The 25,738-nt window shown below is 43.8% G+C and overlaps 1 protein-coding gene across 1 annotated transcript; it reads left to right on the top strand.

The window, feature by feature from the left end:
• The first annotated feature begins 1,106 nt into the window (after positions 1–1,106).
• On the top strand, positions 1,107–25,738 carry LOC137048663 (uncharacterized). Its single transcript, XM_067426868.1, has 14 exons — positions 1,107–1,138; positions 10,665–10,770; positions 10,980–11,324; positions 11,402–11,758; positions 11,894–11,992; positions 12,090–12,170; positions 12,332–12,424; positions 12,684–12,758; positions 12,976–13,089; positions 20,633–20,785; positions 21,659–21,736; positions 22,116–22,223; positions 25,452–25,526; positions 25,731–25,738. Exons 2-14 carry the CDS (start codon positions 10,713–10,715, stop codon positions 25,736–25,738), a joined length of 1,644 nt encoding a protein of 547 aa, XP_067282969.1. The 5' UTR covers positions 1,107–1,138; positions 10,665–10,712.

Here is a 25,738-nt window from a genome sequence, read left to right as displayed (position 1 = left end):
CGATACATATTGTCATATTTTTATATAGTGATATATCGTTTAACGATTTATCGTTACACCCCTAGTAAGATTGTGCGCGTTACCTCTTGTTTAAATGAGTCGAGTCTATGCAATAGTGGACATAGCTTTTAATAACTCTGCTAACAGCACTTCTCACATATATACAGATATATTTTTTTACATTTAGATTTAATCATTTAGCAGACACTTTTATCCAAAGCGACTTACAAAAAGGAGAGAGCAATAGAAGCAACGAAAAAAAACAAGGACAACAACCTGTAAGAACTGTAAGAAGTCCCAGTTAATTGAGCACAGTACACAAATAATTTTTCAGAAGACAAACAAACAGAAAATTGAATTGGATAGTTAAGTGCTAGTCTTTATACTGGTCAGGTGCAAATGGAAAAGATGTGTCTTAAGATGTTTTTTGAAAATGGCTACAGACTCAGCTGCATGAATTGAGATCGGCAGGTCATTCCACCAGGTGGGAATGGTCCAGGAAAAGGTCCTTGAGAGTGATTTCATGCCTCTTTGGAATGGAACCATGAGGCGTTGCTCACTCACAGAATGCAAGCTTCTGGAGGGTGTGTAAGTCTGAGCAAGCGAGTTTAGTTCAAATTCATTTTAAAATATGTCTTGTCCTAAACCCAGAATGCTGCAGGTTCCGATGAAACTCCAGCCAATGAATCCTCATCCACACTCAGTGTGGGTTGTGGGCAATATTGGTTGTTAGAGTGGAAATATTAGACCATCCGGGTATCTTTGGATTACTCTTTTCAGCATACTATGGTTTGGGACATACTAATTCTGTTTTCGAATACTATTTAGTATGGATAGTATGCGAATTTGGACACAGTTTGAGTTTTGAGTTTGTTTCTAATAAAAGTAGCTGCTGCCTTTTTCTGTCAAGTTCCCTTTCGAAAGGGAACTTGCACTGTGTCCTAGAACGCTTCGGGGAACGCCTCCAGCATGACAGGTGTCTGAAGCTACTATCGAATCGCGTCACTCCTAATTACCGGCGACAGCCCATGACATCATCAATGTGCGACCAGGAAGTATATAAGGGCGCCTACCAAACATGACACTATCTTTTTTGTCATCAGGGACTCTTCTGTCTGAATTGCTTAAACAAATTAAGGTAATAAAAATTCAGTTATTTACTGCCTGGGATAAAGAGCATGCACAGTCAGTTTGTGTTTTACACATTTACACTGCTGTTTGTATAAATTGAGAGCGGTTTTCCAAGATCGCTCCGTTCTTGTCTAGCTCTCCTCTTTAGGGAAGGGAGTTCAGCATCTGGGACTGGTGATGTGGTCTCGCTCATGCCAAGGCTGGGCACTGGCACACATCATGGGTTTCCCAGATGCTGCCGATTGACGAGACGTTTGCGAACTATCTTGCATATGAGTAGGCATCAACACAGAGCTCCAACTCTGCCATCTCCTCTCTTACGACATTGTAGATTAATGGCGGGGCATACATGACAGCAGGTCAGGCTGTTACAGCTTTTCACACCATGGTGGTGTTTCAGACGTACCAGGCCAGGATCCGCACCCAGGCAGGCGGGAGTATCACCTCTCATGCGCCCCCTCTGAGGAGGAGTAGGTTGCATGAGAGGTGAGACTCCTGTAAGAAGAAACCTGACCTTCATGTTTCTTCTTCATCATTTCCCCAGGTGCTTCTTACATCAGGTCTAGGACTGGGTGGAAAGATATCGGCCCGCTTTCACTTGATTAGTGAGGGCACCTCTTTCAGGTATGCAAGGGTGGTAGACACCATGGTCATATGAGAACTGTGCGGTGAGTCTTCGCCCTACATGCCGCAGGTGAGATGGTCTGTCATTTTTTTGTGTGGATAACACTAAAATGTATTTCTCTACAGACCTTAGTTCCCTGTATAGAGTTTAGGGGTATGTGTTTTTTAGTAGACTCCTGACAGGTAGTAGGCCTTAGCAGGCCTCCCTGGGATAGAGTCACAACGCTTGAGCAATAGTGGCAGCTGCAACAGGAGATAGCCTCGAGAGGCCTCCTGTGGGCCCTAGTTATGCTCCCAATGGTGTTGGTTTGTACAGAATGTTTGTCATCAGCTAGTATGCCCTCCCAGGCCTCCCTGATGATGAGCAGCAGCATCGTTAATTAACAGCCATGTTGTAAAGGCTCCTCTAAGAGAGGGCTTTTATTTTGACATTGCATTGCCTTTTCAGAACGTGCACTCAAGTGAGAGAGTCTGCCGTTGCCTGCTGAACCTTTTGTCGGTTACCTGATCGCTGAAAGGACATTTTCTTCCTGTTTCGTTGTTCTTTGATACAGCAGTTCCCTCAAGGTGTTAGTAATTGACCCACAAACTAATGCCTCTACTGCATGTAATATCTGTACCTCTGTGACCTATAATTCATCAATACATCACCTAAACCTGCTTTCCTGTCTCCTCATCATTTATAAAATTGTGCTCTGACCGGCACCCAGAGGGGTTCACTCATTTAATTACAAATCAGATCCTGACAGTCCAAGTCTCTATAACAAGTGGTCCTTCGAGCTGGATGAGTGTTCCTTTCTGATAGGATGGACTCTGATGAGGAGATTGTTGGCGGAGCTCGTCCGAAGCGTCTTACTCGCCCTCCAACCTATCTAGAGGAGTATGAGGTGCATCTTCCCCGGTACAGACCTGCCTCAGAGCCTGATGTTTTCCGCACCATGGAGACGCCTGTCCCAACCTGGTCCCTGTCACTGCAGCCTCATGTTACATCTCATAGTGGTGACCGTGTCCGTACTAATCGCTCGCAGATCTTGTCTTCCAGTCGTCAGCCTTATCAGCCTGCTGTGGGTCCTCAGCCAGTCATTTCCTCGCCTCCGACGGCTGATTTAGTAGCTTCGGCTAACCTCAGCGAGCTACAGCACCTGCGCCACGAGCGTGCAGCCTTCCAAGCAGACCTGAAAGAGTTGAGAGCAGTTCATGCAGAGGTGCGAGAGTTAGTCATAGCAGCGCAGTCACTTCGAGCAGACCTTAGCCAAGCCAGAGGGCAACCTCGTTCGTCACTGCTGCCCTCTGTGTCGCGGTTGTCTAATCCTCCAGCCCATCCCTGTGTGTCCACTCCTGTCGTCGACAGTGGTCCTTTCCCCGATCTTCCTCTGCCGCCTTGGCCTGAGCCGGAAGCAGCTTTAGTGAGACAGTTCAGTGACCTCGAGTTGTCTGGTGCAGCTACTTCCTACCGCCCTGTGGTACCAGAGTCTCAGCAGTATCCCTTTGTGCTCCCTACCACCCAGTCGCGTCCTTCTTGGCCTAGCGTGCCAAACGCTGGTGAGTTCCCGCCACCTCCGACTCCTCAGGACCTTAGGGAGTTGCTCACTCCTAGTGCCATGCCCTTGCCTGTCCACAGCCAGTCAGCGCCTGCCTATCCTAGTCTCCCAGCTTGCCTTCCTCAGACAGAGCCTAGGGTGCGCCGTGTGGTTCCTTCTTCTGAGTTTGTCTATCGTGGTCCCCCTCCCACAATTCCTAAATTTACTCGTCCAGATCCTAGTGAGTTCGCTCGCCTTCGCATAGCACTGGAAAACCTGCTCCCCCCAGATGGCACTGAGCTGTTTAAGTACCAGATCTTAGTAGATCACCTTAAGCTCGAGGAGGCTAAGATGATAGCCGACGCTAACTTGAATTCGCCTACTCCCTTCACGGACACTATGTTGGCACTTTGTGAAAAGTACGGCCAGCCACATCAGTTAGCCTTGAGGAGGATAACTAGTGTCCTTGATAGTCCTGACATTAGAAGAGGTGATATCCCCGCCTTCCAGAGATTTGCTCTTCAAGTCCAATCCCTAGTCGGTCTGTTGAGAACGTTAGGACGTGATGGTGAGTTGGAGTTGAGTTGTGGTTCCCACGTCGCACGCCTACTAAGCAAACTTCCCCCTGAGCAGAGAGCAGAGTTTTGCCGCCATATGTTTCGCCAACCTGGGTCTTCCCCTAACCTAGTCGACCTCTCTAATTGGCTGCGTTACGAGACATGGTGTCACAGTTACGATGCAGAGTTAATGTCAAAGAGCTCCCATGCTGTCAAGAGATCCGTTACTGTTCTGCATGGAGTTGGAACATCCCCAGCCACATCCTCATCCTCATTGCCTTCACCAGTTGAGACTTCCAGGCCTCGTAAAGATTCAGTCCAGCCAGCTAAGCCTGTCAGAGAGAAATGCTATTGTCCATTCTGTGACGCATCTGAGCATTATTTGAGTCAGTGTGCTTCCTTCGCCCAGCTTACCACTGATCAAGTAAAGACATGGATCCGTAGTCACGATCGCTGTTGGCGTTGTGCCAGATCCCACCATGCTGCCCGATGCGACTTGAAGAAGCCCTGCAGTCTTTGCCATGGCTTACATCTTCGCTCCCTTCATGATGTTAATGTCAGTCCTTCCTCTACAGAGGATTCCGCTACTGTGGAGAAGAGTTGCCTTACGAGTTACTCCTCGGATAGGTTCTTCTGTGATAAGCCCTCTGTTAGTGGCCGTGTAATGCTTAAGGTCGTTCCAGTGCATCTGCATTATGAAGATCGTACCTTGGATACCTTTGCCCTACTGGATGATGGATCGGAGCGAACAATCCTGCTCTCCACTGCCGCTGAAGCCCTAGGCATTCAGGGGGTTCCAGAGGATCTTCCGTTACGAACCGTCAGAGACGATGTTCAGGTCATTAGAGGTCGTTCTATATCCTTTCAGATATCTGCAGTCTCCCGACCACAGAACAGTTATCAGATCAGTCATGCTTTTACAGCTGATCGCCTTAACTTGTCGCGCCAAACCTATCCTGTGGAGCAGTTAAGGCAGAAATACCGACATTTGAGAGGCCTTCCCCTCCGTACCCTTACAGATGTCCAACCATTGCTCCTTATTGGTTCTGATCAGCCTCATCTGATAACCCCAACTGAGCCGGTTCGATGGGGCGGCCAGGGTGCACCAGTTGCTGTTCGTACCCGTTTAGGATGGACACTACAGGGTCCTGTTCCTTCTAAGGGTTGCCCTTCTATTCCTCGCCAGTGCCTGCTTACCTCTTCGTTTCACGTCCAAGATGAACTCCTTCACCATGTTCAGAGATTGTGGCAGTTAGATACCATTCCTTCCCGTGAGTGTCATGAAGTTACACGTTCCAAGGAAGACCAGGCAGCTCTTCAGCTTTTGGACCTCAAGACTGAGACCCTCGAGATAGAGGGTGTTCATCGTCTTGCCACCCCCCTTCTTCGTCGTAGAGACATGCCTGTGCTGTGTGCTCCGAGAGATTCAGTCTTGCCTACCCTCCGCAGCGTGGAACGACGGCTGCTGAAGGATCCTGAGAAAGCCGAGACCTACCGAACAGAGATGCGTAAACTCCTGGAGAATGGAGCAGTCCGTGTAGTCCCTGAACCTGTTCCTGATACCCCAGAGTGTTGGTACATTCCGCACCACCTGATTAGCCACAATGGGAAGTCCCGTCTCGTCTTCAATTGTTCCCATCAGTACAGAGGTCAGAGCCTTAACCAGTACCTATTGCCCGGACCTAACCTTGGAGCTTCGCTGATAGGTGTCCTCCTTCGTTTCCGAGAACGTCCTGTAGCAGTGAGTGGGGATATTAAGGCGATGTTCCACCAGGTTCGCCTCCTGCCGGAAGATCGTCCTCTACTCCGCTTCCTATGGCGAGACTTGCAGATGGATGAGGCTCCCCAGACTTTTGAGTGGTTAGTCCTACCCTTCGGTACCACCTCGAGTCCTTGTTGTGCTATCTATGCACTTCAGCGCCAGACCCGTCAACACCCCCTGACAGATGAGGAGATCTGTTTCTCTGTGGAGAGGTGTTTCTATGTTGATAACTGCCTCCAGAGCCTACCTACTGCTGATGCCGCCCAGAGTCTGATTGATCGCTTGCGCACTATCCTTTCTGGAGCTGGATTCGAGATTCGGCAGTGGGCTTGTAATGAACCTGCCGTCTTAAGTCACCTGCCTCCCGACGCTCGAGCTACCAGTGTGGAGCTGTGGCTGACACAGGAGAAGACCGACGTCTCTGAGTCCATGTTAGGTTTGAGCTGGAATTGGCAGTCTGATACCTTGTCTTATAAGCACCGGCCTGTGATCTATGAGACCCCTACCTTGCGGAATATTTATAGGGTCCTTGCCACACAGTACGACCCATTGGGATTGCTCCTTCCTTACACCACCCGTGCGAAAGTGATCGTCAAGCACCTTTGGAACAAGCAGAGGGAATGGGACGATCCTCACTTACCTCCTGACCTTCTCCATTCCTGGAAGCAGTGGGAAGAAGAACTTCGTTGCCTTCCTAGTGTCTATCTTCCTCGCCCTTATGTCCCCCCTACAGTTGGGATTAGTGGAGTTACACACGAGGTCCATATCTTTTCAGATGCCTCTGAGCAAGCCTACGGAGCTGTAGCTTACCTCCGTACGGTTGACCCAGCCGGCCGGACCTACCTGTCCTTCCTTCTCGCTCGGTCTCGGGTAACCCCTAGACGAGTGCATTCCATCCCCAGACTGGAGCTCTGTGGGAGCCTGGTTGCAGCCCAGCTTGCAAAGTTGCTGGCCAACGAGTTGACCTTGACCATCCAGTCTACCGTACTGTGGACAGATTCGACTACAGTCCTTCAATGGTTGAAGTCAGAATCATGTCGCTACAGAGTCTTCGTTGGCAATAGGATTGCAGAGATTCAGGAGCTTACAGAGCAGTGCTTGTGGCGTTATGTTAGTTCGGCCGATAACCCTGCAGATGACCTCACGAAAGGGAGATCTCTTTCCTATGTTGCCACCCCGAACCGATGGTCCCAAGGCCCCCCTTTCCTTCTCCTTGATCCTCGAGAATGGCCAGTCATTCCTTCTTCTGAGCCTGGGGAGGATCCAGTGGAGTTACGAAAGTCAACCTTTTGTGGAGTTATTGCCTCACCTACCACCTGCAGCCACCCAGATAGATGGAATTCTCCCAACTGGTTAGACTTGCTGGATGTCACGGCCCGTGACCTTAGAGGTGACCGTGAGCCGGACAGAGTCCCAAACGCTTCAGATTATACTCGAGCTGAAGCCTATGTTCTTAAGCAGGTCCAACAAGAATCCTTCCCGGAAGATTATCACCTGTTAGAGTCAGGGAAGTCAGTTAAACCTAGTAACCGTCTAGTCGCCTTGTCCCCTGAGATGGATCCGTCTAGTGGCTTGATTAGAGTTGGTGGTCGTTTGAGGAGAGTAACCGATCTCACAGATGCTGTTCTCCATCCTGTAGTCCTGGACCCGAAGCATCCAGTTACTCGCCTGATCATTCAACATCACGACAACCAGCTGCATCATCCTGGGTCGGAGAGGTTGTTTGCTGAGATAAGGAGGAGCTATTGGATCCTGCGAGGACGCGAAGCTGTTCGCCGGTTTCAACACACCTGTCCGGAATGTTGTCGGTGGAGGTCCCAACCTTCGGTGCCTCAGATGTCTGATCTACCCTCTGCTCGGCTTCAGCTTTACAAGCCTGCCTTCCATTCATGTGGAATGGATTGTTTTGGTCCTTTCCTAATCAGGGTGGGAAGGCGTACAGAGAAGCGCTGGGGTATTCTTTTTAAGTTCTTTTCTTTAAATTCTTTTTTAAGCTCTCTTACCACGAGAGCCGTGCACCTAGACTTACTCCCCAGCCTGGACACTGATTCCTTCCTTATGGCCCTCAGGAGGTTCATCGCTAGGAGAGGGACCCCAGCGCAGTTATTGTCAGACAGAGGGACCAACTTTCGTGGAGGTGAGCGGGAGTTGCGAGAAGCATTTGCGGCCTTAGCTCCGGACTTGCAACGCCATCTTGCTCGCCAGAAGATCCACTTCTCCTTTAATCCTCCATCAGCCCCTCACTTTGGTGGAGTTTGGGAAAGGGAGGTTAGATCGGTCAAGTCAGCATTGTACACCGTCTTGGGTTCCCAGTCAGTTCCGGAAGAGGTCCTGATGACAAGTTTGCTGGAAGTTGAGGCTATCCTCAATTCGAAACCTTTGGGTTATGTGTCCTCCGATGTGTCCGATAGTGACCCCTAGTTGCCTCCTCATGGGGCGGCCGGATGGGTCGTTGCCTCAAGTGATCTACCCAGAATCGGAGATACTAAGTCGCAGAAGATGGAGACATTCCCAGATCCTGGCAGATCGATTCTGGTGCAGATTCATCCGTGATTACCTTCCCAGCTTGCAGATCAGACAAAAATGGCAAGCCTCACCCCCTGACTTGCGCAAGCATACCTTTGTCATGATTGTTGACCCTCAGTTGCCCCGAGGTTTATGGCCTGTAGGGAAAGTGGTTCAGATACACCGGAGTCCTGATGGCCATATCAGATCAGCAGATGTGCAGATCAAGGGTCAGGTCTATACTAGACCAGTCGCCCGCCTGGTTGTACTACCACCCTTGCCTTCAGGATCCGGAAGTTCTTCACCCTCCTGAATAGAGTCACCTTTCCTGTATACAAAGATGCTTCTCATCTTTGGGGGCGGCTGTTGTAAAGGCTCCTCTAAGAGAGGGCTTTTATTTTGACATTGCATTGCCTTTTCAGAACGTGCACTCAAGTGAGAGAGTCTGCCGTTGCCTGCTGAACCTTTTGTCGGTTACCTGATCGCTGAAAGGACATTTTCTTCCTGTTTCGTTGTTCTTTGATACAGCAGTTCCCTCAAGGTGTTAGTAATTGACCCACAAACTAATGCCTCTACTGCATGTAATATCTGTACCTCTGTGACCTATAATTCATCAATACATCACCTAAACCTGCTTTCCTGTCTCCTCATCATTTATAAAATTGTGCTCTGACCGGCACCCAGAGGGGTTCACTCATTTAATTACAAATCAGATCCTGACAGTCCAAGTCTCTATAACAAGCCAGATGATACTTGCTATTAGGTAGTAGGCCTCACAAGGCCTCCCTGAAGGCGAGATACAGAGACGGGATTCCCTGTAGATGAAACACCAGATAGTAGGCCTTACTAGGCGACTCTGGATATGAGTTCCCGTGTCTCATTCTCTTTGACAGTTAGCAGGTATTGCTAGCAGGTAGTAGGCCCTTCCAGGCCTCCCTTAAGGCTTGCTATCAGGTGGTAGGCCTCACCAGGCCTCCCTGAAGGCGAGTTCTCGAGTCTGTACAGGCAGCTAGCATGACTTGCTATCAGGTGGTTGGCCTCACCAGGCCTCCCTGAAGGTAGCATGACTCACTATTAGGTAGTAGGCCTTGCCAGGCCTCCCTGAAAGTGAAGTCAGACATATGACATCTGGACACCTAGCCTTACAGGCTATCGGGTAGTAGGCCTCACCATGCCTCCCTGAGGTTGAACTCAGTCACCTTGGCAGTTAAGCAATATATTGCTGGCAGGTGGCAGGCCTCACCAGGCCTTCCTGAAGGCTGGCTTTCTATCAGGTAGTAGACCTACCCGGGCCTCCCGGAAGGCCCGTTCCTATGCAGGGCAACTGGACAGATAGCCTGCTATCGGGTAGTAGGCCTCTCTGGGCCTCCTTGAAGGTGAAGTATCCATAATGCCTCACAACAGGCTATTAGTTTGTAGGCCTTATCAGGCCTCCCTGAAGGTGAATTCAGCTGCTTGGGGAGTAAGCATGCATTGCCAGCAGGTAGTAGGCCTCACCAGGCCTCCCTGAGAGCTTGCTTTGAGGTGGCAGGCTTCTCTAGGCCTCCATAAAGGCGAGTCTGGATGCGCTGGCAGTCCGCATGAATTACTATCAAGTGGTAGGCTCCTCTTAGGCCTCCTTGAAAACGTACTATCAGGTAGTAGGCCTCTCCGGGCCTCCTTGAAGGCAATGTTCCCAAGATTAGGCACTTCTATTACCAGTTCTTTATGGAATTAGAACCTTTGGTAGCTTATCCTACAGCTGGGGGTAACCCACCAGGCAGACTCAGATGCTCCCCTCTCTGAGGGTCGTCTATGAGCACACAGCCGCCTGAGTTTGATCAGACGGTCGCAGGCCCCTCGCGTGGATCATTCCGTAGGCCTTATGGCCTCCTGAGCACTTCGGTAAGATAAGTGCTCGGTAGATCCTAAGATCGAGCAAACTCCCCTCGCTATCAAGGGTTAGTAAAGCGCTTTACTTTAGGCTTTTCAAGTTTAATTTGCTAATCCTGACAGTTATCACTGCCAGTTGGCATGCACTCCCCTCAGCATGGCGGCGTTGGTATAGCATTCCCTGAAGCATTCTAGGACGCAGTGCGAGTTCCCTTTCGAAAGGGAACGTCTCAAGGCTACGTAAATAACCTATGTTCCCTGAGAACATGGAACGAGACACTGCGTCTCGTTGCCATGCCTCGGGGCCTGTCTGCCAAACAGTCCCTTCAGACTAAAGATGGTGTCATGTTTGGTAGGCGCTCTTATATACTTCCTGGTCACACATTGATGATGTCATGGGCAGTCGCCAGTCACTATGAGTGACGTGATTCGATAGTAGCTTCAGACATCTGTCACGCTGGAGGCGTTCCACGAAGCCTTCTAGGACGCAGTGTCTCGTTCCCTGTTCTCAGGGAACATAGGTTACATACGTAACCTTGAGACATTTTCTTTATTGCTGCAACCAACATGTGACATCATGCAAGGGAATCAGAATGAGGAAAAAAACTGCTTTGATTAGAACTGGTTGATCTGGTTTGTTTCCTGATGAAAGCAGAAAGTAAATGTGAACATTTTACTTCATCTTGTTTACAGCTGCTCAATGATAATGCAGAGAGAAGATCGTCAGATTTTCATGTGAATATGCTCCTTAACCTGCTTATGTTTATTTTTATAGCTGAAGTCATGAGGATCTGTGATGGTATGTATGTGTTTGTGTTTGAATTCTTTAATTCGATTAAATGATTAAATACAGTGTCTGTAAATATATTAACTACAGTGTTTTTTTTAAGTGATTTTAATTAGGGGTAAAAATCATTGCTAAATGTTTTTTTTTTTTTTTGTACTTCAGATTTGATATTTGTAGTGTTTATCTTTATTTTAAAAAGCAAAGTAATGTGGCATTTTTAGGGATGGTTATACACAGTCCCTCTGCTCCTCTGGTTGCTCCTCTGGGATCTTCAGTGGTTTTGTCCTGTTATGTTGATGAACCTTTTCCAATGGAGGGTCTGGAGGTGAAATGGAGAAGAACAGATTCAGAGACTGTAGTTCATCTGTTTCTGGATGGAGAGAGTCGACCAGAGAACCAGCATCAGGATTATCATCATAGAGCTCATTTCTTTACTGATCAGATTCAACATGGAAACTTCTCCCTCCGTCTGGACAATCTGAGAGCTGAAGATGAGGGCAATTACACATGTACAGTTTACAGTCAGCAGGATTCTGGAGAGACTGAGGTTCAAATAAAATATGTTGGTGAGTCTGAACAAAAATAGTTTTATATAATTTGTATGACTAAACGGAACTGTCACTGTGATGCATTGTTCTTTCAGAGCGTCTGCTAGTATCAGGATTGAGTCTGTCCATATTTGCGTCTGTGGGTGCGGACGTCACTCTGAACTGCTCTGTAGACTCTCACATCACACCTGAACACATTGAAGAGCTTTCATGGAAGAAAACAGATGAAGATGGAGATATTCTGGTTCTGCTCTACCAAAACAAAGAGGCTTTTCCAGATTCATCAGATGAGCAATACAGAGACAGAGTTGAGTTCTTCACTGATGAAATCCCCAAAGGAAACTTCTCTCTCAGACTGAAGAGTGTCAGAACTGAGGACAAAGGAGTTTACATGTGTCAAGTGTTTGCTGGAGGACTTTCAGCCAATGCAACTGTACAACTGGAGCAACTGGGTGAGTAACAAATACAATTAAATCTGACAGATTTGAATATAAACACATTGACAAGGAAGGGGCCCTGTCTAAACAACCAAGGTATCATAACCATTCATTTCATTGAGAAAATTAAGACTTATGTCTGTTTCACAGGTTTTTCTGTTTCACACATAATGGTGTTGATTCTCTGTATTTTTGCATCTGGATCTGCACTTCTGCTCTGCTTAATAATCTACTGCAGATCACATGAAGGTCACAATGAAGGTCTTTCATGTTCAAACATTTTTATTTATCCAATTTAATTTGTGTTTTTTTTCTCACTGATGGTGTTTTTGTATCTTTTCTCTAGTTTTCCGTCTTCAGGTTTTGCTGGTGTTTTGCCCAAATATGTTTTTGTTTTTTGCTTTCATTCTCTGGGGTTTGGCTGAAGGTGAGTATTTCAGTAAAGCGGTTGACTCCAATATGAAATTTGATTTTAAGCTTTATTAACCAGATAATTGGAAATGTATTTCAGTGTTAACTGTTTGACTCATGGAAGTTAAAAAATGTTTTTCTTTCCTCCAGTTTTTCATTAAACTCTTATTGTTTCAGGATCTCTGCATGAGACTGTCTCCTGTTGTACTCTTTACTTTACGAGGCCTCTGATGCTGTTTTGGGCTGCGCCGTATTTAAAGGACTTTCCAGGTTTATTCTGCTTTTTTTGTAATCAAATATTTAAAAAAACTGAATTAAAATATACATTTGTTTAAAGCTACACTGTGTGATATTTTCCCCCATCTAGCGGTGTAAAGGTAAGAATAAACTAAAAAAGTTACACATTGTAGCTTTAAATGAGTCAGTGATTATTCAAAATGTGATGCACATAAAGACATTTGAAATAGTTTTAGTATGTTATTATTTAATGATTTTAAATAATGATTTAATTATCTTTTTTTTCTCACAGACGTGATTAGAAGATGGATTGACTCTTCAAGTATTGATATACAAATTTCTGTTTATACAGTATTGTTTTTTTCAGGTCAGTAAATTAAAATAGTCAACCACATTAAGGTTTATGATCATTAATAATATTTTCTGTTGTTGGTCCATAAAAAATATATATTTTTCAGTGTTATAAGGTGAGCTGTGATACATTCTGTTTTAATGCACAGCATTTTCTCTAATCATCCTGCTTTTCAGCATTAGGTAAATGCAGATAAAATTATTAACATTTGGTTTATGTGTTTTTGCTCTAGTTCTTCTCAGACGCAGCTGGACAACAATTGCACAATATACAGAAGCTGATAAAGCAATGATAACAGTCCTCTTTGTGTTAATGCTTCTGCTCTGTCTCATTAAAGTTGTTAAAGGTAGGAACATTTGATAAAGAGACACTTTTGTACAGATCATCAGTCAGTATTTTTAATGGCCATTTTACCACATTGATCACTGAGGAAGGAATGTCCTGGTTACTGATGTAACCATAACTATAATGGAGGGAACAGAGATGTTATGTCAAATGATAACATAGAAGTATGGCATCTCATTTGGGAGGGATCCACAATCATCTCTCAGTAGTATATATAAAAAAAAAAACAGCCAATAAATTGTCCTGCAGTTCACTAATTCAGGTTTATTATGAGGAGCCAAGATGTTGCCCCATCCATTCAGAAGGGTAGTTCAAGGCTATGGCAGGCAGTATATAACGTCTGTTTCCTCCACCAGGGAACGAGGGATACTCATAGCACACTTGAATTACATGTTGCCATTTAAAACCAGAGCCAGACAGTTACAGGAGTATTTTTACTTTCTACTCAAGTACATTTTTCAAGTATATGCTTTATCAGTTTTTCTTTGGAAAACTTTTACTTCACTGCATTCCAAAGCATAATATATAATGTCATACTTTTTACTGCACTACATTTCATAAATAAAAGTGTTTTTTTTTTTACCTTTAAATCTTAATTAGATTAAACATATAGCAACTTTCTTACTTGTACTCAAGTAAAATTTTAATTACTTTTACTTGAGTAAAATTATACAGCACTACATTTTTAATGTAATTAAGTATTAACTTATATTCAATATGAAACCCAGTGCAGTAAAAATTACAATATCATGTTTTGGAATGTTGTGAAGTAAAAGTTTTCCAAAGAAGAGCGCAGATAAAGTACATATACTTGGTATCCTAGCAACGAGGGGGAGAGGACGCTGGCGTTGTCTGTTCGCCGCTTTTCCACCCGATTTTAGTTTATATACATTAATTATAAACTTTATTTTAATTTTATTTTTTGTCAGTAACTAGTACATTCAGTCAGTGCTAATTTTGGGACATATTGCTTGGCTCTTATCGTCTCAGATAACTCTTCTCGGCTGTTGACAGTTGGCTGTTGACAGTTGGCAGTTTGAATGGACTCCCTCATGACAGGAGAGGACTTTTATACATCTAAAACCTTTTTTGTACGGATTTTTACGGGTTTTCTCCTAATTTCAAAGACTTTTACCCACCCCTGCTATCTCTTCTAACATCGGCTGTTTGCTGGAATTGCTGGGAGTTGGCGCATACACTCCTCTGCTATGGTATGGACCATCATCTCGCTGTGCCTGACAGTGTTCCAGCTCTGTGTTTCTATAATGCATAGCGCTAGTCAAAACCTTCCAGCGGCCGTCATGAAGCTTAAATATTCTATCCCACAGCTGCTAAATTTCAACGACTGCACATTTCCGGCGTGCATCGCGGTCATTAAGGAACTTGGACTTCTGCGCAGACGGCGTTACATCCATAGAGGCTCTCGTCGCGGGCTAGTTTATCATCAGCCTGAAAACTCTGCATCAGCCATACCATCCATCTGGACCTCCGTCGCACATCTGCCGCGTCATCACAACAGTTTTGCTCTCCGTTTTGGTAACACGGGAATCACCGCGAGATCTCACCAATCTAAACTGGATTGCACGGGAAACACCGCGAGATCTTTTAGCACAGCGCATGACAGAAAACGTGGAGTGGATTTTAGTGTTTTATGGCCAATAACGAGATTCACCACCCCATCAACGCTCAAAATAGAACTTTTTAATGCACCATCCCTCACAAATAAGTCATCTTTCATCCAAGACCACATCATTGATAAGAGATTAGAACTTATGTGCTTAATAGAAACATGGCATCAGCCTGCAGTTTACGCAGCACTTGATGCCTTGTCCTCCTGGTTACAGCTACCTGGAGAAAGCCCGCTACACTGGTCGTGGTGGTGGCTTAGCTGTAATTCATAGACAATCATTGGAGCTGTCTTTTCTCCCTCTGCCCACAGTGTCATCATTTGAATACCTTGCTTTTAAATGTAAACCCCCTTTTTCTTTGACAATACTGCTTATTTATCAGCCCCCAAAAACAAATTCAGTTTTTATCTCTGAGATGCATGACTTTCTCACAACACTCTGCTCTACTTCTGCCAACATTTTAATATTAGGAGATTTTAATATTCATGTAGATACCCCCTCCTGCCACCTGGCAGCTGAGTTTCTGCAATTATTGGACTGCCTCAATCTCCAACAGCATGTGGATGGACCCACTCATTCTAGGGGGCACACTCTGGACTTGGTCATTTCCAACTCTCCTCATATTAGAAACCTCTTGGTGTATGATCTGGGTGTGTCTGACCACCAGGCCATCTCATTGGAGCTGCCACGCCCCTCTTCCCTTACCAAAGATTCCCGTCAAATTTGCTTCAGGAACCTGAAAAAGATTAACCAAGACTCTTTAACTACAGACCTTCAGCAATTCTCCTCTGTTGATCTCTCCTCAGTCTCTGAGTCGGTTGACTTCTACAACAAGTCTCTGAGCAGCCTTCTAGATCTTCACGCACCTGTCATAACTAGAATGGTCACATTCTCGCGCTCAGCACCCTGGTACACCAGCGAACTGCGGAAGATTAAGATGGTTGGGCGCGTACTTGAGAGGCGTCTCAAGCTCTCAGGACTCACTGTTCATAGGCAAGCCTATAGAGATCATCAGAAGGCCTACGCAAGGTCTTTGAGAGATGCTCAGTCACAGTTCTACTCTAGCATCATCAACAATAACCCTGGAACCTCCAAGAAGCTTTTCTCCGCTATAAATCACATCCTCAAACCGCAAACTCACTCTTTTTCAGAAGCCACAGAAGAGAGGTGCAATAAGTTCATGACCTTTTTTAGGAACAAAGTAGACAACATCCACTTGCTTCTATCTAGCACCTCCGCTCTGCCTGTCCCGTCTGTTGATCCACAGCCAGGGACCTTCCAACATCTCTGCTGCTTCTCCATCATCACACAGCTCGAGGTTAAGGACATCATCAGAAAAATGAAACCATCCACCTGTGCACTGGATCCTTTTCCTACAGCCTTGGTAAAATCTAACCTCAGTGTCTTAAGTCAATTTATTACCAAGATTATTAATAATTCCCTCCAGGCTGGCCATGTTCCTTCATCTCTTAAAACTGCTATCATCAGACCACTTCTGAAAAAACCTACTTTAGACCCAGATGTTAATGACAACTACAGGCCCATCTCCAACCTCCCATACCTCTCTAAGGTGCTGGAAAAAGTTGTTGCTGCACAGCTTCAGGTCCATTTGGAGCATAACCATCTTTATGAGAAATTTCAGTCTGGTTTCCGCTCAGGACACAGCACAGAAACAGCTTTGGTCAGGGTCACAAACGATCTATTGATGGCGGCAGATGCTGGTTCCCCATCCCTTCTCATCCTCCTGGACTTAACTGCAGCTTTCGATACAGTTGACCATAACATCCTCCTTCACCGTTTACATTCCACCATTGGTCTCTCTGACTCGGTCCACAACTGGTTTTCTTCTTATCTCACTGGGAGAACTGAATACGTTGCGTTAGGACAAGCTACATCCCTGTCACACAATGTCACCTGTGGTGTCCCTCAAGGCTCTGTGCTCGGACCCACCCTGTTCATACTCTACATGCTCCCCCTTGGCCGTCTCATCAACCGGCATGGGATTTCTTTTCACTGCTATGCTGATGACACTCAACTTTACTTTAGGACAAGTTCATCTCCATCTGCTGACCTCACACCATCCACTTTGATCACTTGCCTGGATGAGATAAAGGCGTGGATGAAGCAAAACTTTCTGCAGCTAAACAGCTCCAAGACGATAGCTATCCTAGTCGGCACTCCACTTCAGGTCCAGAAGTCCGTTATCACCAGCATTGCTTTCTCTGATCAGGTCATTCCACTTTCCACTTCAGTCACCAATCTGGGGGTCAGAATGGAATCACAGCTTACTTTTGAAGCGCACATCAAACACCTGTATAAGACCTCCTTCTTCCACCTCAGAAACATTGCCAAACTTCGTCCCATTCTATCACTGGCTGATGCGGAGAAGCTTGTCCATGCCTTTATCTCCTCCAGGCTGGACTACTGCAATGCGCTCCTTATTGGCATCCCTAGCAAAAATCTCCAGAGGCTGCAGTGTATTCAGAACAGCGCTGCTAGGATCCTCATGAGGGTGCGCAAATACGACCATATCACTCCCATTCTAAAATCACTCCACTGGCTTCCTGTGTCGTTCAGGAACGAGTACAAGATTTCTCTCCTTACCCACCAGTGCATCCATGGTGATGCTCCCTCCTATCTCAAGGAACTCCTCACCACACAAACAGCCACTTGTAACCTCCGCTCTGTTTCGCTGTATCGCCTCAAAACTCCCACAACCAATCTCCGTACTATGGGGGATCGGGCCTTCTGCTCTGCAGCCCCCAGTCTGTGGAATGCTCTCCCTGACCACCTGCGGACTCCACAGACTATAGATACTTTTAAGCGTGGTCTTAAAACCCACCTTTTTAGCAGAGCTTTTAATTGACTTGCTACTTCTTTATTTTATTTTATTTTTCAGTTTTATTTATTTATTGTTGTTGATTGTTTTTTTTTAAATTCTGTAGCACTTTGAGATTTTGTTTAATATAAAGTGCATTATAAATAAAATTTATTATTATTATTATTATTATTATATACTTAAAAAAATTATTTACTTGGAAAGTAAAAATACTCCACTACTGTCCGCCTCTGTTTAAAACTAAAATGTAGTGTCCAACTGCAGATATTTTAGCTAAATTAATGTTTTTGCACTGAAAGTGGTCTCCCTCTCAACTGCGTTCAGTTTGTTTGAAGCATTTGTGTGCGCCTGCACTTGTTCAGTGAAGTGCAGACTGTCAGGAAGAGCTTTCATGCAAAATGGAAATACTCACGTGTATTAGTAACTGTAAAGAAGTTCATTGATGGAAGGAAGGAGGCGGGAACCGGCGAACGTTCAACAAACTTAAATTTCAAAATAAATAAACAAAACAATTAAACCGCGGGCAGCCCCTCACGGACGACTGCACGCACATACACACACATAATCAAACGCAGGCAGCCCCTCACGGACGACTGCACGCACATACACACACATAATCAAACGCGGGCAGCCCCTCACGGACGACTGCCCGCACATACACACACATAATCAAACGCGGGCAGCCCCTCACGGACGACTGCCCGCACACACAACAAAACATAAACAAAACATAACATAAATCTAGGCCTGGTCCTCTCTCGTCTTTCGCTGCCTTTTCTCCTCCTTTTATGCTCCCGTCACTCGGCCGCGAGACGAGACCGGTGTGTCGCGCAGCTGGCACTCATTACCATTACGTCACCGGCCCGCTCTCGCGGTCCCTCACCACGGTACTGCATACCAATGCCCAGGAGGAGGCAACACAGTGAAGCGATCCTTCACTCTGAGAGGGCGCGGCATGCCTTGGGATTGGTACTCCAAGGTGATAGCATCCACTATACTGTAGGCTAACCTCTGTTTTCCCTTCTGCTGTCCTCCTTTTCTTTGAAAAGGTGCTAGCAGTCCATTTTGCTCTTTTGGGGAAACTGCTCTTTTATTGCCGAAGAATTTACTGCACTTAATCTGTGCAAATACTTTGGCAAAACACCACTGAAAACACCACAGAACTACCAGCAAGCAGGCTTTCATTTTTTAGAGACAAATTGGAAGAACGATCGTTCACAAAACAACGACTCGGCTGAAAGAGTGATTTCAAATGATTATATACCCATATGCCCGGAAGAGTGGCTCGGCATGCAAATCTTACTCGCCAATTTCCTTGGCTGTTTTTTTTTTTTTTACTACTCTGAGACGATTGGGTATCTGAAGTGAGACCCCATGGGCCTTATCATACAGGGCAAGTGTTTTTTGCTAGTTTCAGTGCATTATCAATTTCATGTCCAGTGCCACATTGTTTAAAGGTGCAGTGTGTAATATTTATGAGGATCTTTTGACAGAAATGCAATATAATTTGCATAACTATATTTTCAATGGAGTTTAAAGACCCCATATGTAATATTGAATGTGACTGACAGAAAGGGAACCCCCACCATAGCTGCAGTTTTGTCTTTTACAGAGGACAGAATGCAGAGTTTTTTCAGCCCCCCAACACAATGACAGGATTGTCATAAACCAGCTTTCAGCGATGATTTCTTATATCCATTATTTGTCTTCTGCACTCTTAAGCCGCGTTTCCACCGCAGTAACTTTACACAGGAACTTTGGGGTGGTACTCGGTGTGTTTTGACCGCAGGAATCAGGGTCTAAATGAAGTTCCGAGTAAATATGTCCCCCTCCAAACGGCCCTGCTCGCGAGGTAGTACTTTTTCAAAGTTCAGGAACTTTCGAGGGCGGGACTTGGGCGCTGAACATGCTGATTGGTTTAGCTCACGCAGCATTTTATTTCAACCGCATTTTTAAAAGTCTTTTCCGAGGTTCGGTCTACGTTCAGTAAATATCAGTCTTGCTCTCTGTCTGATGGCGCGCGCTCGCCTCAGCCATCTCTCGTGCTATGTCCATAATAGCTGATAATAATATACATTGTCATTTTAAAACTAGCTTTACAAGCTTTCTGAATATGCTGCATGCTGCTGAATCTGCATATAGTGCTCTTTTCTGTCGTTGTTAATTACCTCTTTAGTAAACCTATACATAACCAGCAAAAGCAGCACAGCTTGAATCTCCTCCATACTCGTAATTCATTTTTTACAGTCTATTTTTCACCATGTAAACGACCTGACCTGATTACTTTTAAGTGTGCGTCCTTACATGACATGACAGCGCGCGCCGCGCTCCTGTTGACAAGAGAGGAAAGTTCATTTTTCTGAGGGGTAAACTTTTTATTTCGTAAGTTATGAAGATAATGTTGGAATAGTTACACAACGTATATATTGCCCCAGACAGTTTACTTTAACTGCGCCTGACAGAAGAATTGATTTTTTTTCTGAGATGATTATTACACTTTACAACAAATAAATAGCTTATAATATAATACTGTATTAGTCCTGGTGGCGGTTAAGAGTTGCTATGGCTACAGTTAACACATTCCAGCTGCTGGAGAAGACAGCGTTGACATTTTTGATGCGGCAGACAAACTGCATGTCACAAAATGATTGCGATTGAAAGTCATCACATGTAAACACCAGATCGGTTTAGATAATGTCTCATGTAAACAGTCCACTAAATCTTTCAATCGGAATGACAAAAAATGACAGGTAGTAATCGCGCAAAAATTATTACTGTCCGTCATCGACTTGGAGGAGCAGTCGCGCGCAGTCCTACATCACCGGACTAATTTTCCTAATCTTCACGGAACTTTAAATCGCGGTGGAATCGCAGACAGTTGCAGGTCTGGGGGGGAGAAAAGTTCCTATAAAAAATGTTCCTGGTACAAATTGTTCTGGGTAATTTTGGTGGAAACGGGGCTTTAGTTGATATAGTGGTGTTTTAGTTTTCTTATTGTTCATTCAGCTTTACATGATCACTTTTTCAAATGTGTATGCAGTATTTATGTGTGTTTTGATCATTCATTTTGTGTTTAGGAATAACTAACATCATTTTGGAGAGGTCAAGCAATGTAGAGACTCGTGGACGGGTAAAACATATATTAGAGGGTTGGGAGCTTGCAAGCTCTCGTGTTTTGCCTTTACTACAATTTATTCTTACATTCTACAGTTTTGGAACTGCTAAAATAGGTAAATGTATGGTCTCATTTATGAGAAACTATATATAAAATGTAGAAAAGATAAAAATACTGGATACAAATCCAACTAATCTAACTTAGCCTAATTAACTTGCATGCCTTACTGTAATACAGTATGTATAATGTGATTATAATAATCAGGGGCTGTATTTACAAAACATTTTATCTCTGTCTCTCTAAATTATAGAAGTATTTTGTTTAACAAGGTTTCATGTTGCTATATTCAAATACAATGTTTAAAATAAGAATGTTGCCATATTCAAATAAAGATTTTAAAAAGTAGCCTAAGTGTCACTAATGGGCAGAACTCAGAGAAAATTCAGAGCTTGAAGCCCTCGATCGCTTCGGACAGCATGTCAAATACACTTATATTTTTTTACTTTATTCAATTATTTGTAACTGTGAACTCGTAACAACAACTACTACAGGTAGTCTTACATATATTTTGTAGATACATTAATTATCACTGTCTCATCAATGTTGTATAGTGTCTTTGGGCGGATTGCAGCAACAGCCATTATAATTGTTTGTGATTTGATCTAAGTGACTTAGGAGTCCTTTTGACTACTCTGAGCGTTTTGTGGATTCACAAGCTAGTTTTAGTGCTAAAATGCTTTGTGAAATACTCTTAGAACAAAAAATGTAGGAGTCCTAAAATTAGGTCTGACACACCCATTATTAAGAGTTTCTCCTCTGGCAAGTTAGGAGCTACTTTTAGCCTTAAGGTGTTTTGTGAACACGCCCCCAGATGTGCAATAATCACCTTCATACTCATGACACGCAGAGAATAAACCTGAAATTTAATGAATAATATCTAGCTTAATATATCTAGCTATAAAGCCCAATGTATTTTCTCCATATTTAGCATTTTTTATCACTGGAGCTTTACCACTGATCGTGATGCTGTCGGATCAGGAATGGTACCTTACATGTCTACGTTTTTGTAAGTATAAGGATTTTATGTTGAGCTTTTTGCTGTAATGATGAAGCAATATACTGCTGTTTATATTTTCAAGCTTCTGTTAGACATAATGAGTTTATCTTATAAGTCTGAATGTGATGCCTTTAAAAAAGAATAGAGATATCTGAGTCTTCAGGACTATAGTTGATTTCCTAAATTGTTTTATTCTCATAAAGAATATTAACTAATGCTGATGGTTCTGTCCAGTCAAAACTAATGAGATATTCAAACTAACTTGTGTGAAGAATGTGCAAATGGATGTTTTTTTTTTTTTTTTTTTACCATTAATGCTCAAATTAAGGTTTAAACCTCTGTATAATTAATTAATGCTAATATACGAAATAATGCAAATGTTTTTCAGGTTCAGAATGGATTGGTAATATAATACGGTTAGTTATCATGCTAGTTGTGAATGCAGCTATTTTCCCCATGTACTATCTTTACTTCAAAGCGCTGGAAAATGAAAAAGGTATGATTATCCTCCTGATGTTATTAGGCTTTAAAAATAACTTTTTATATATTTCAACTGCTCTATAAAAGTATTTAGTCCCAATGTTTTTTTTGTTTTGTTTTTTGCACAACATTGATCATGTTTATCATTGACAGCTTTATACACTATATTGCCAAAAAATATTGGGAAACCCCTACAAGTCATTGACTTTAGGTATTCCAATCATTTCATGGCCACAAGTGTATAAAATCAAGCACCTAGGCATGCAGACACTTTTACAAACATTTGTGAAAGAATGAGTTGCTCTCAGGAGCTCAGTGAACTCAAGCGTGGTACTTTGATAGGTTGCCACATGTGCAATTAGTTTTGATTTCCTCACTACTAAATATTCTATGCTCAACTGTTACTGGTATTATAACAGAGTGGAAGCAATTGGGAACAACAGCAACTCAGCCACAAAGTGATCACCTGTTGTGGTGTGACAGGCAGCGGGGCGAGGGACCAGTGTAATGAGGTTCGTAGATGGGAAGGAAGGAGGTGGGAACCGGCGAACGTTCAACAAACTTTAATTCAACATAAATAAACAAAATGAAAGTAAAACCGCGGGCAGCCCCTCACGTAGACTGCCCGCAAACACACAAAATAAAACGTGGGCAGCCCCTCACGGACGACTGCCCACAAACACATAATAACACGTAAAACAAACCATAACATAAATTCCAGGCCTGGTCCTCTCTCGTCTTCCGCAGCACTTGCTCCTCCTTATATGCTCCCGTCACATGGCCGCGAGACGAGACCGGTGTGCCACGCAGCTGGCACTCGTGAACCTTAATCACCGGCCCGCTCTCGTGGTCCCTCGCCCCGCTGCCTGTCACACCACACCTGTATAAAATCACAGAGCGGGGTCAGCGCATGCTGAGGCGCACAGTGCGCAGAAGTCACCAACTTTCTGCAGAGTCAATATCTACAGACCTCCAAACTTCATGTGGCCTTCAGATTAGCTCCAGAACCGTGAGTAGAGAGCTTCATGGGATGGGTTTCCATGAACGAGCGGCTCATACAAGCCTTACATCACCAAGTGCAAAGCAAAGCATTGGATGCAGTGGAGTAAAGCACGCCGCCATTGAACTCTAGAGCAGTGGAGACGTGTTCTCTGGAGTGACCAATCACACTAATCATAATTTCATGCTCCCAACAACTTTGTGGGAAAGGCTTGGGGGTGGCCCATTCCTGTTCCAACAAGACACTTGTAACGGATTCCAGTGGAGGTGAGTGTAGATGAACCCAAGTGCAGTTTATCAATCAAGACGTGAATGAATACAAAACAAACCAAAGTAAAGTAAAACTTGACTTAAACATGACAAAGGAGACTTGAACAGACTGAACTAAAACATAGCATGACTTGATAACACACCAAACAGTGGGTTACACAGGGTAATGAGACCAATGAGAACCAGACACATGAAACGAGAACCAATCAGAATATGTCACATAACTAAACCAACCAATGGGAGCATAACACAAGAGACTAGATTACATGAGGACAAGGGAATCGCATGACAAGACCAGGAACTTGAAACATGACTATGAAGCCTGCACAATAAGGCCTGCACAAAGTCCTGACCTCAACTCGATAGAACACCTTTGGGATGACTGAGAGCCAGGCCTTCTCATACAACATCAGTGCCTGACCTCACAAATGAGCTTCTAGAAGAATGGTCAAACATTCCCACAAACACACTTCTAAACCTTGTGGAAAGCCTTCCCAGAAGAGTTGAAGCTGTTATAGAGGCAAAGGTTGGGCCAACTCCATATTAAACCCTACGGATTAAGAATGGGATGTCGTTAAATTCATGTGCATGTAAAGGCAGGCCCCAAAACATTTGGCAATATAGTGTATAAGGACAGAGGAAAAGGCATACGATGAATGAATTAGTTAAAACCACAAACCAGAAAAGTGACTCTACCTTTCTTTGATATAGCCTACTTAAATTACCCTAAAGTAATCATCTTTCATCTACAGCATTACTGTCTCTTGAGACACACAACTTCAGGATAAATATGGTCAATTTTAATCTCCATTTACTAAACAATCTCACATAATGCCATCCATCCATCCATTATCTTCCGCTTATCCTGGGCCGTGTCGCGAATCTCACATAATGAATAATCTTAAAGGCATCTTCCCAGCAGATGTCAGTCAATTGCAGAATTCAGACCTACATACTACTCTATTTCTTCCATAGAAAAATATAGCAAAATTAGAAAGAGCAACATATACTGGAAAAACACCAGTCAGGCAAAGATATTGACTCTTTTTCAGGGCAAATCCATCCATCTTTAAACATTTGAGGAAATGTGAATCAACTGTAATTCTGTTCTAATGTCATGATCCTCCAACACCAAATTTTGGACCACAGATAGAGTAGTTAAATAGCTCTAATTTGTAAGTCAAAATGGGACAAACTAATTGAGAGATTTGTCTACTAGTTAATGCTTAAGGTTAACATTCATCATTGGAGATGTTTCCTCAGGCTCGACATTGGATAGCATTGTAGACTTGACTTCTTCGATCTCAAAAATAGCATTGTAATAGTAGGCAAACATGTTTTGCTCTGAACTATTATAATTGCGGCCTTTTCTTATTTAAATTTCCAGTAGGCCTATTGTATATCACGTTTTTATCATTTGCCATGGTGGCAACTAAAGCTAATGCCTAAAGCTTTAAGCGGCAATGGGGATTGATGTATTTGACAGACGGGGTGCACTGCAAACTCAAACAAGAAAACATATCAAAATCATCAGAAAAGCATCACTTTACTTAACAGCCTTTAAATGGCAGGAGACATTGTACACATCAAAACAGGCAAAGCAACAAATTATCATCATTCAACATCCTTGCTTACAGAAAATACTCAGATGTAACCCCCTTTGTAACTGGTAACATTTTCATAAGTAACTGTAATTAAATTACACATTTTTCTCGGACTATAGTTATATTTATTTTGCAAATAAATTACATAACTCTGTTACAAACTAGTTACTTACTCCCAAACACTGAAGGCAACAAACTGCAGAGTGAAATGAGACTAATGGAAAGAGAGTTAAATTATGAGTCAAGTAGATTTTTGAATCACAGTATGCCTTTTCCACATTTCAACTATTACTGTTGTATGATACATTACATTGTATTATTACACTTTTAGATTTTTTGATGCTATTAAAATAGATATTTTTCATTTACAGATCGCTTTGCGCTGGTCTGCATGATTGCACTTATCCAACTGCTGTTGATGATACGCTTTTCATTTGATTATCTTGGTAGAGTATCAACGTTTCTTTACCTCCACATGTTATATCTCATGTTAGTGACGTTTAGAAAGCTTGAGAATCTGGTTTAGTCTGTAAGATTTGATGGTGTTGCAGCCAAACAGGAAGAACAATTATTTAAACTCATGATCTCTCTTTGTTTCCCGAACTCTGAGAGCATGTGATAATTATCTAATATCTCTAATTTTTCTTTAGTCAGATAA

Source organism: Pseudorasbora parva, chromosome 2 (assembly GCF_024679245.1).
Source record: "Pseudorasbora parva isolate DD20220531a chromosome 2, ASM2467924v1, whole genome shotgun sequence".
NCBI classification, from domain to species: Eukaryota; Metazoa; Chordata; class Actinopteri; order Cypriniformes; family Gobionidae; genus Pseudorasbora; species Pseudorasbora parva.
This window is presented reverse-complemented; position numbering and strand designations above follow the sequence as displayed.

Coding starts and splice junctions, on each gene's coding strand:
- LOC137048663 (XM_067426868.1), top strand. CDS start 10,713: ATGCTCCTTAACCTGCTTATGTTTATTTTTATAGCTGAAGTCATGAGG. Junction 20,786..21,658: donor TTTTGGAACTGCTAAAATAG/GTAAATGTATGG, acceptor CTCCATATTTAG/CATTTTTTATCACTGGAGCT. Junction 22,224..25,451: donor AGCGCTGGAAAATGAAAAAG/GTATGATTATCC, acceptor TTTCATTTACAG/ATCGCTTTGCGCTGGTCTGC.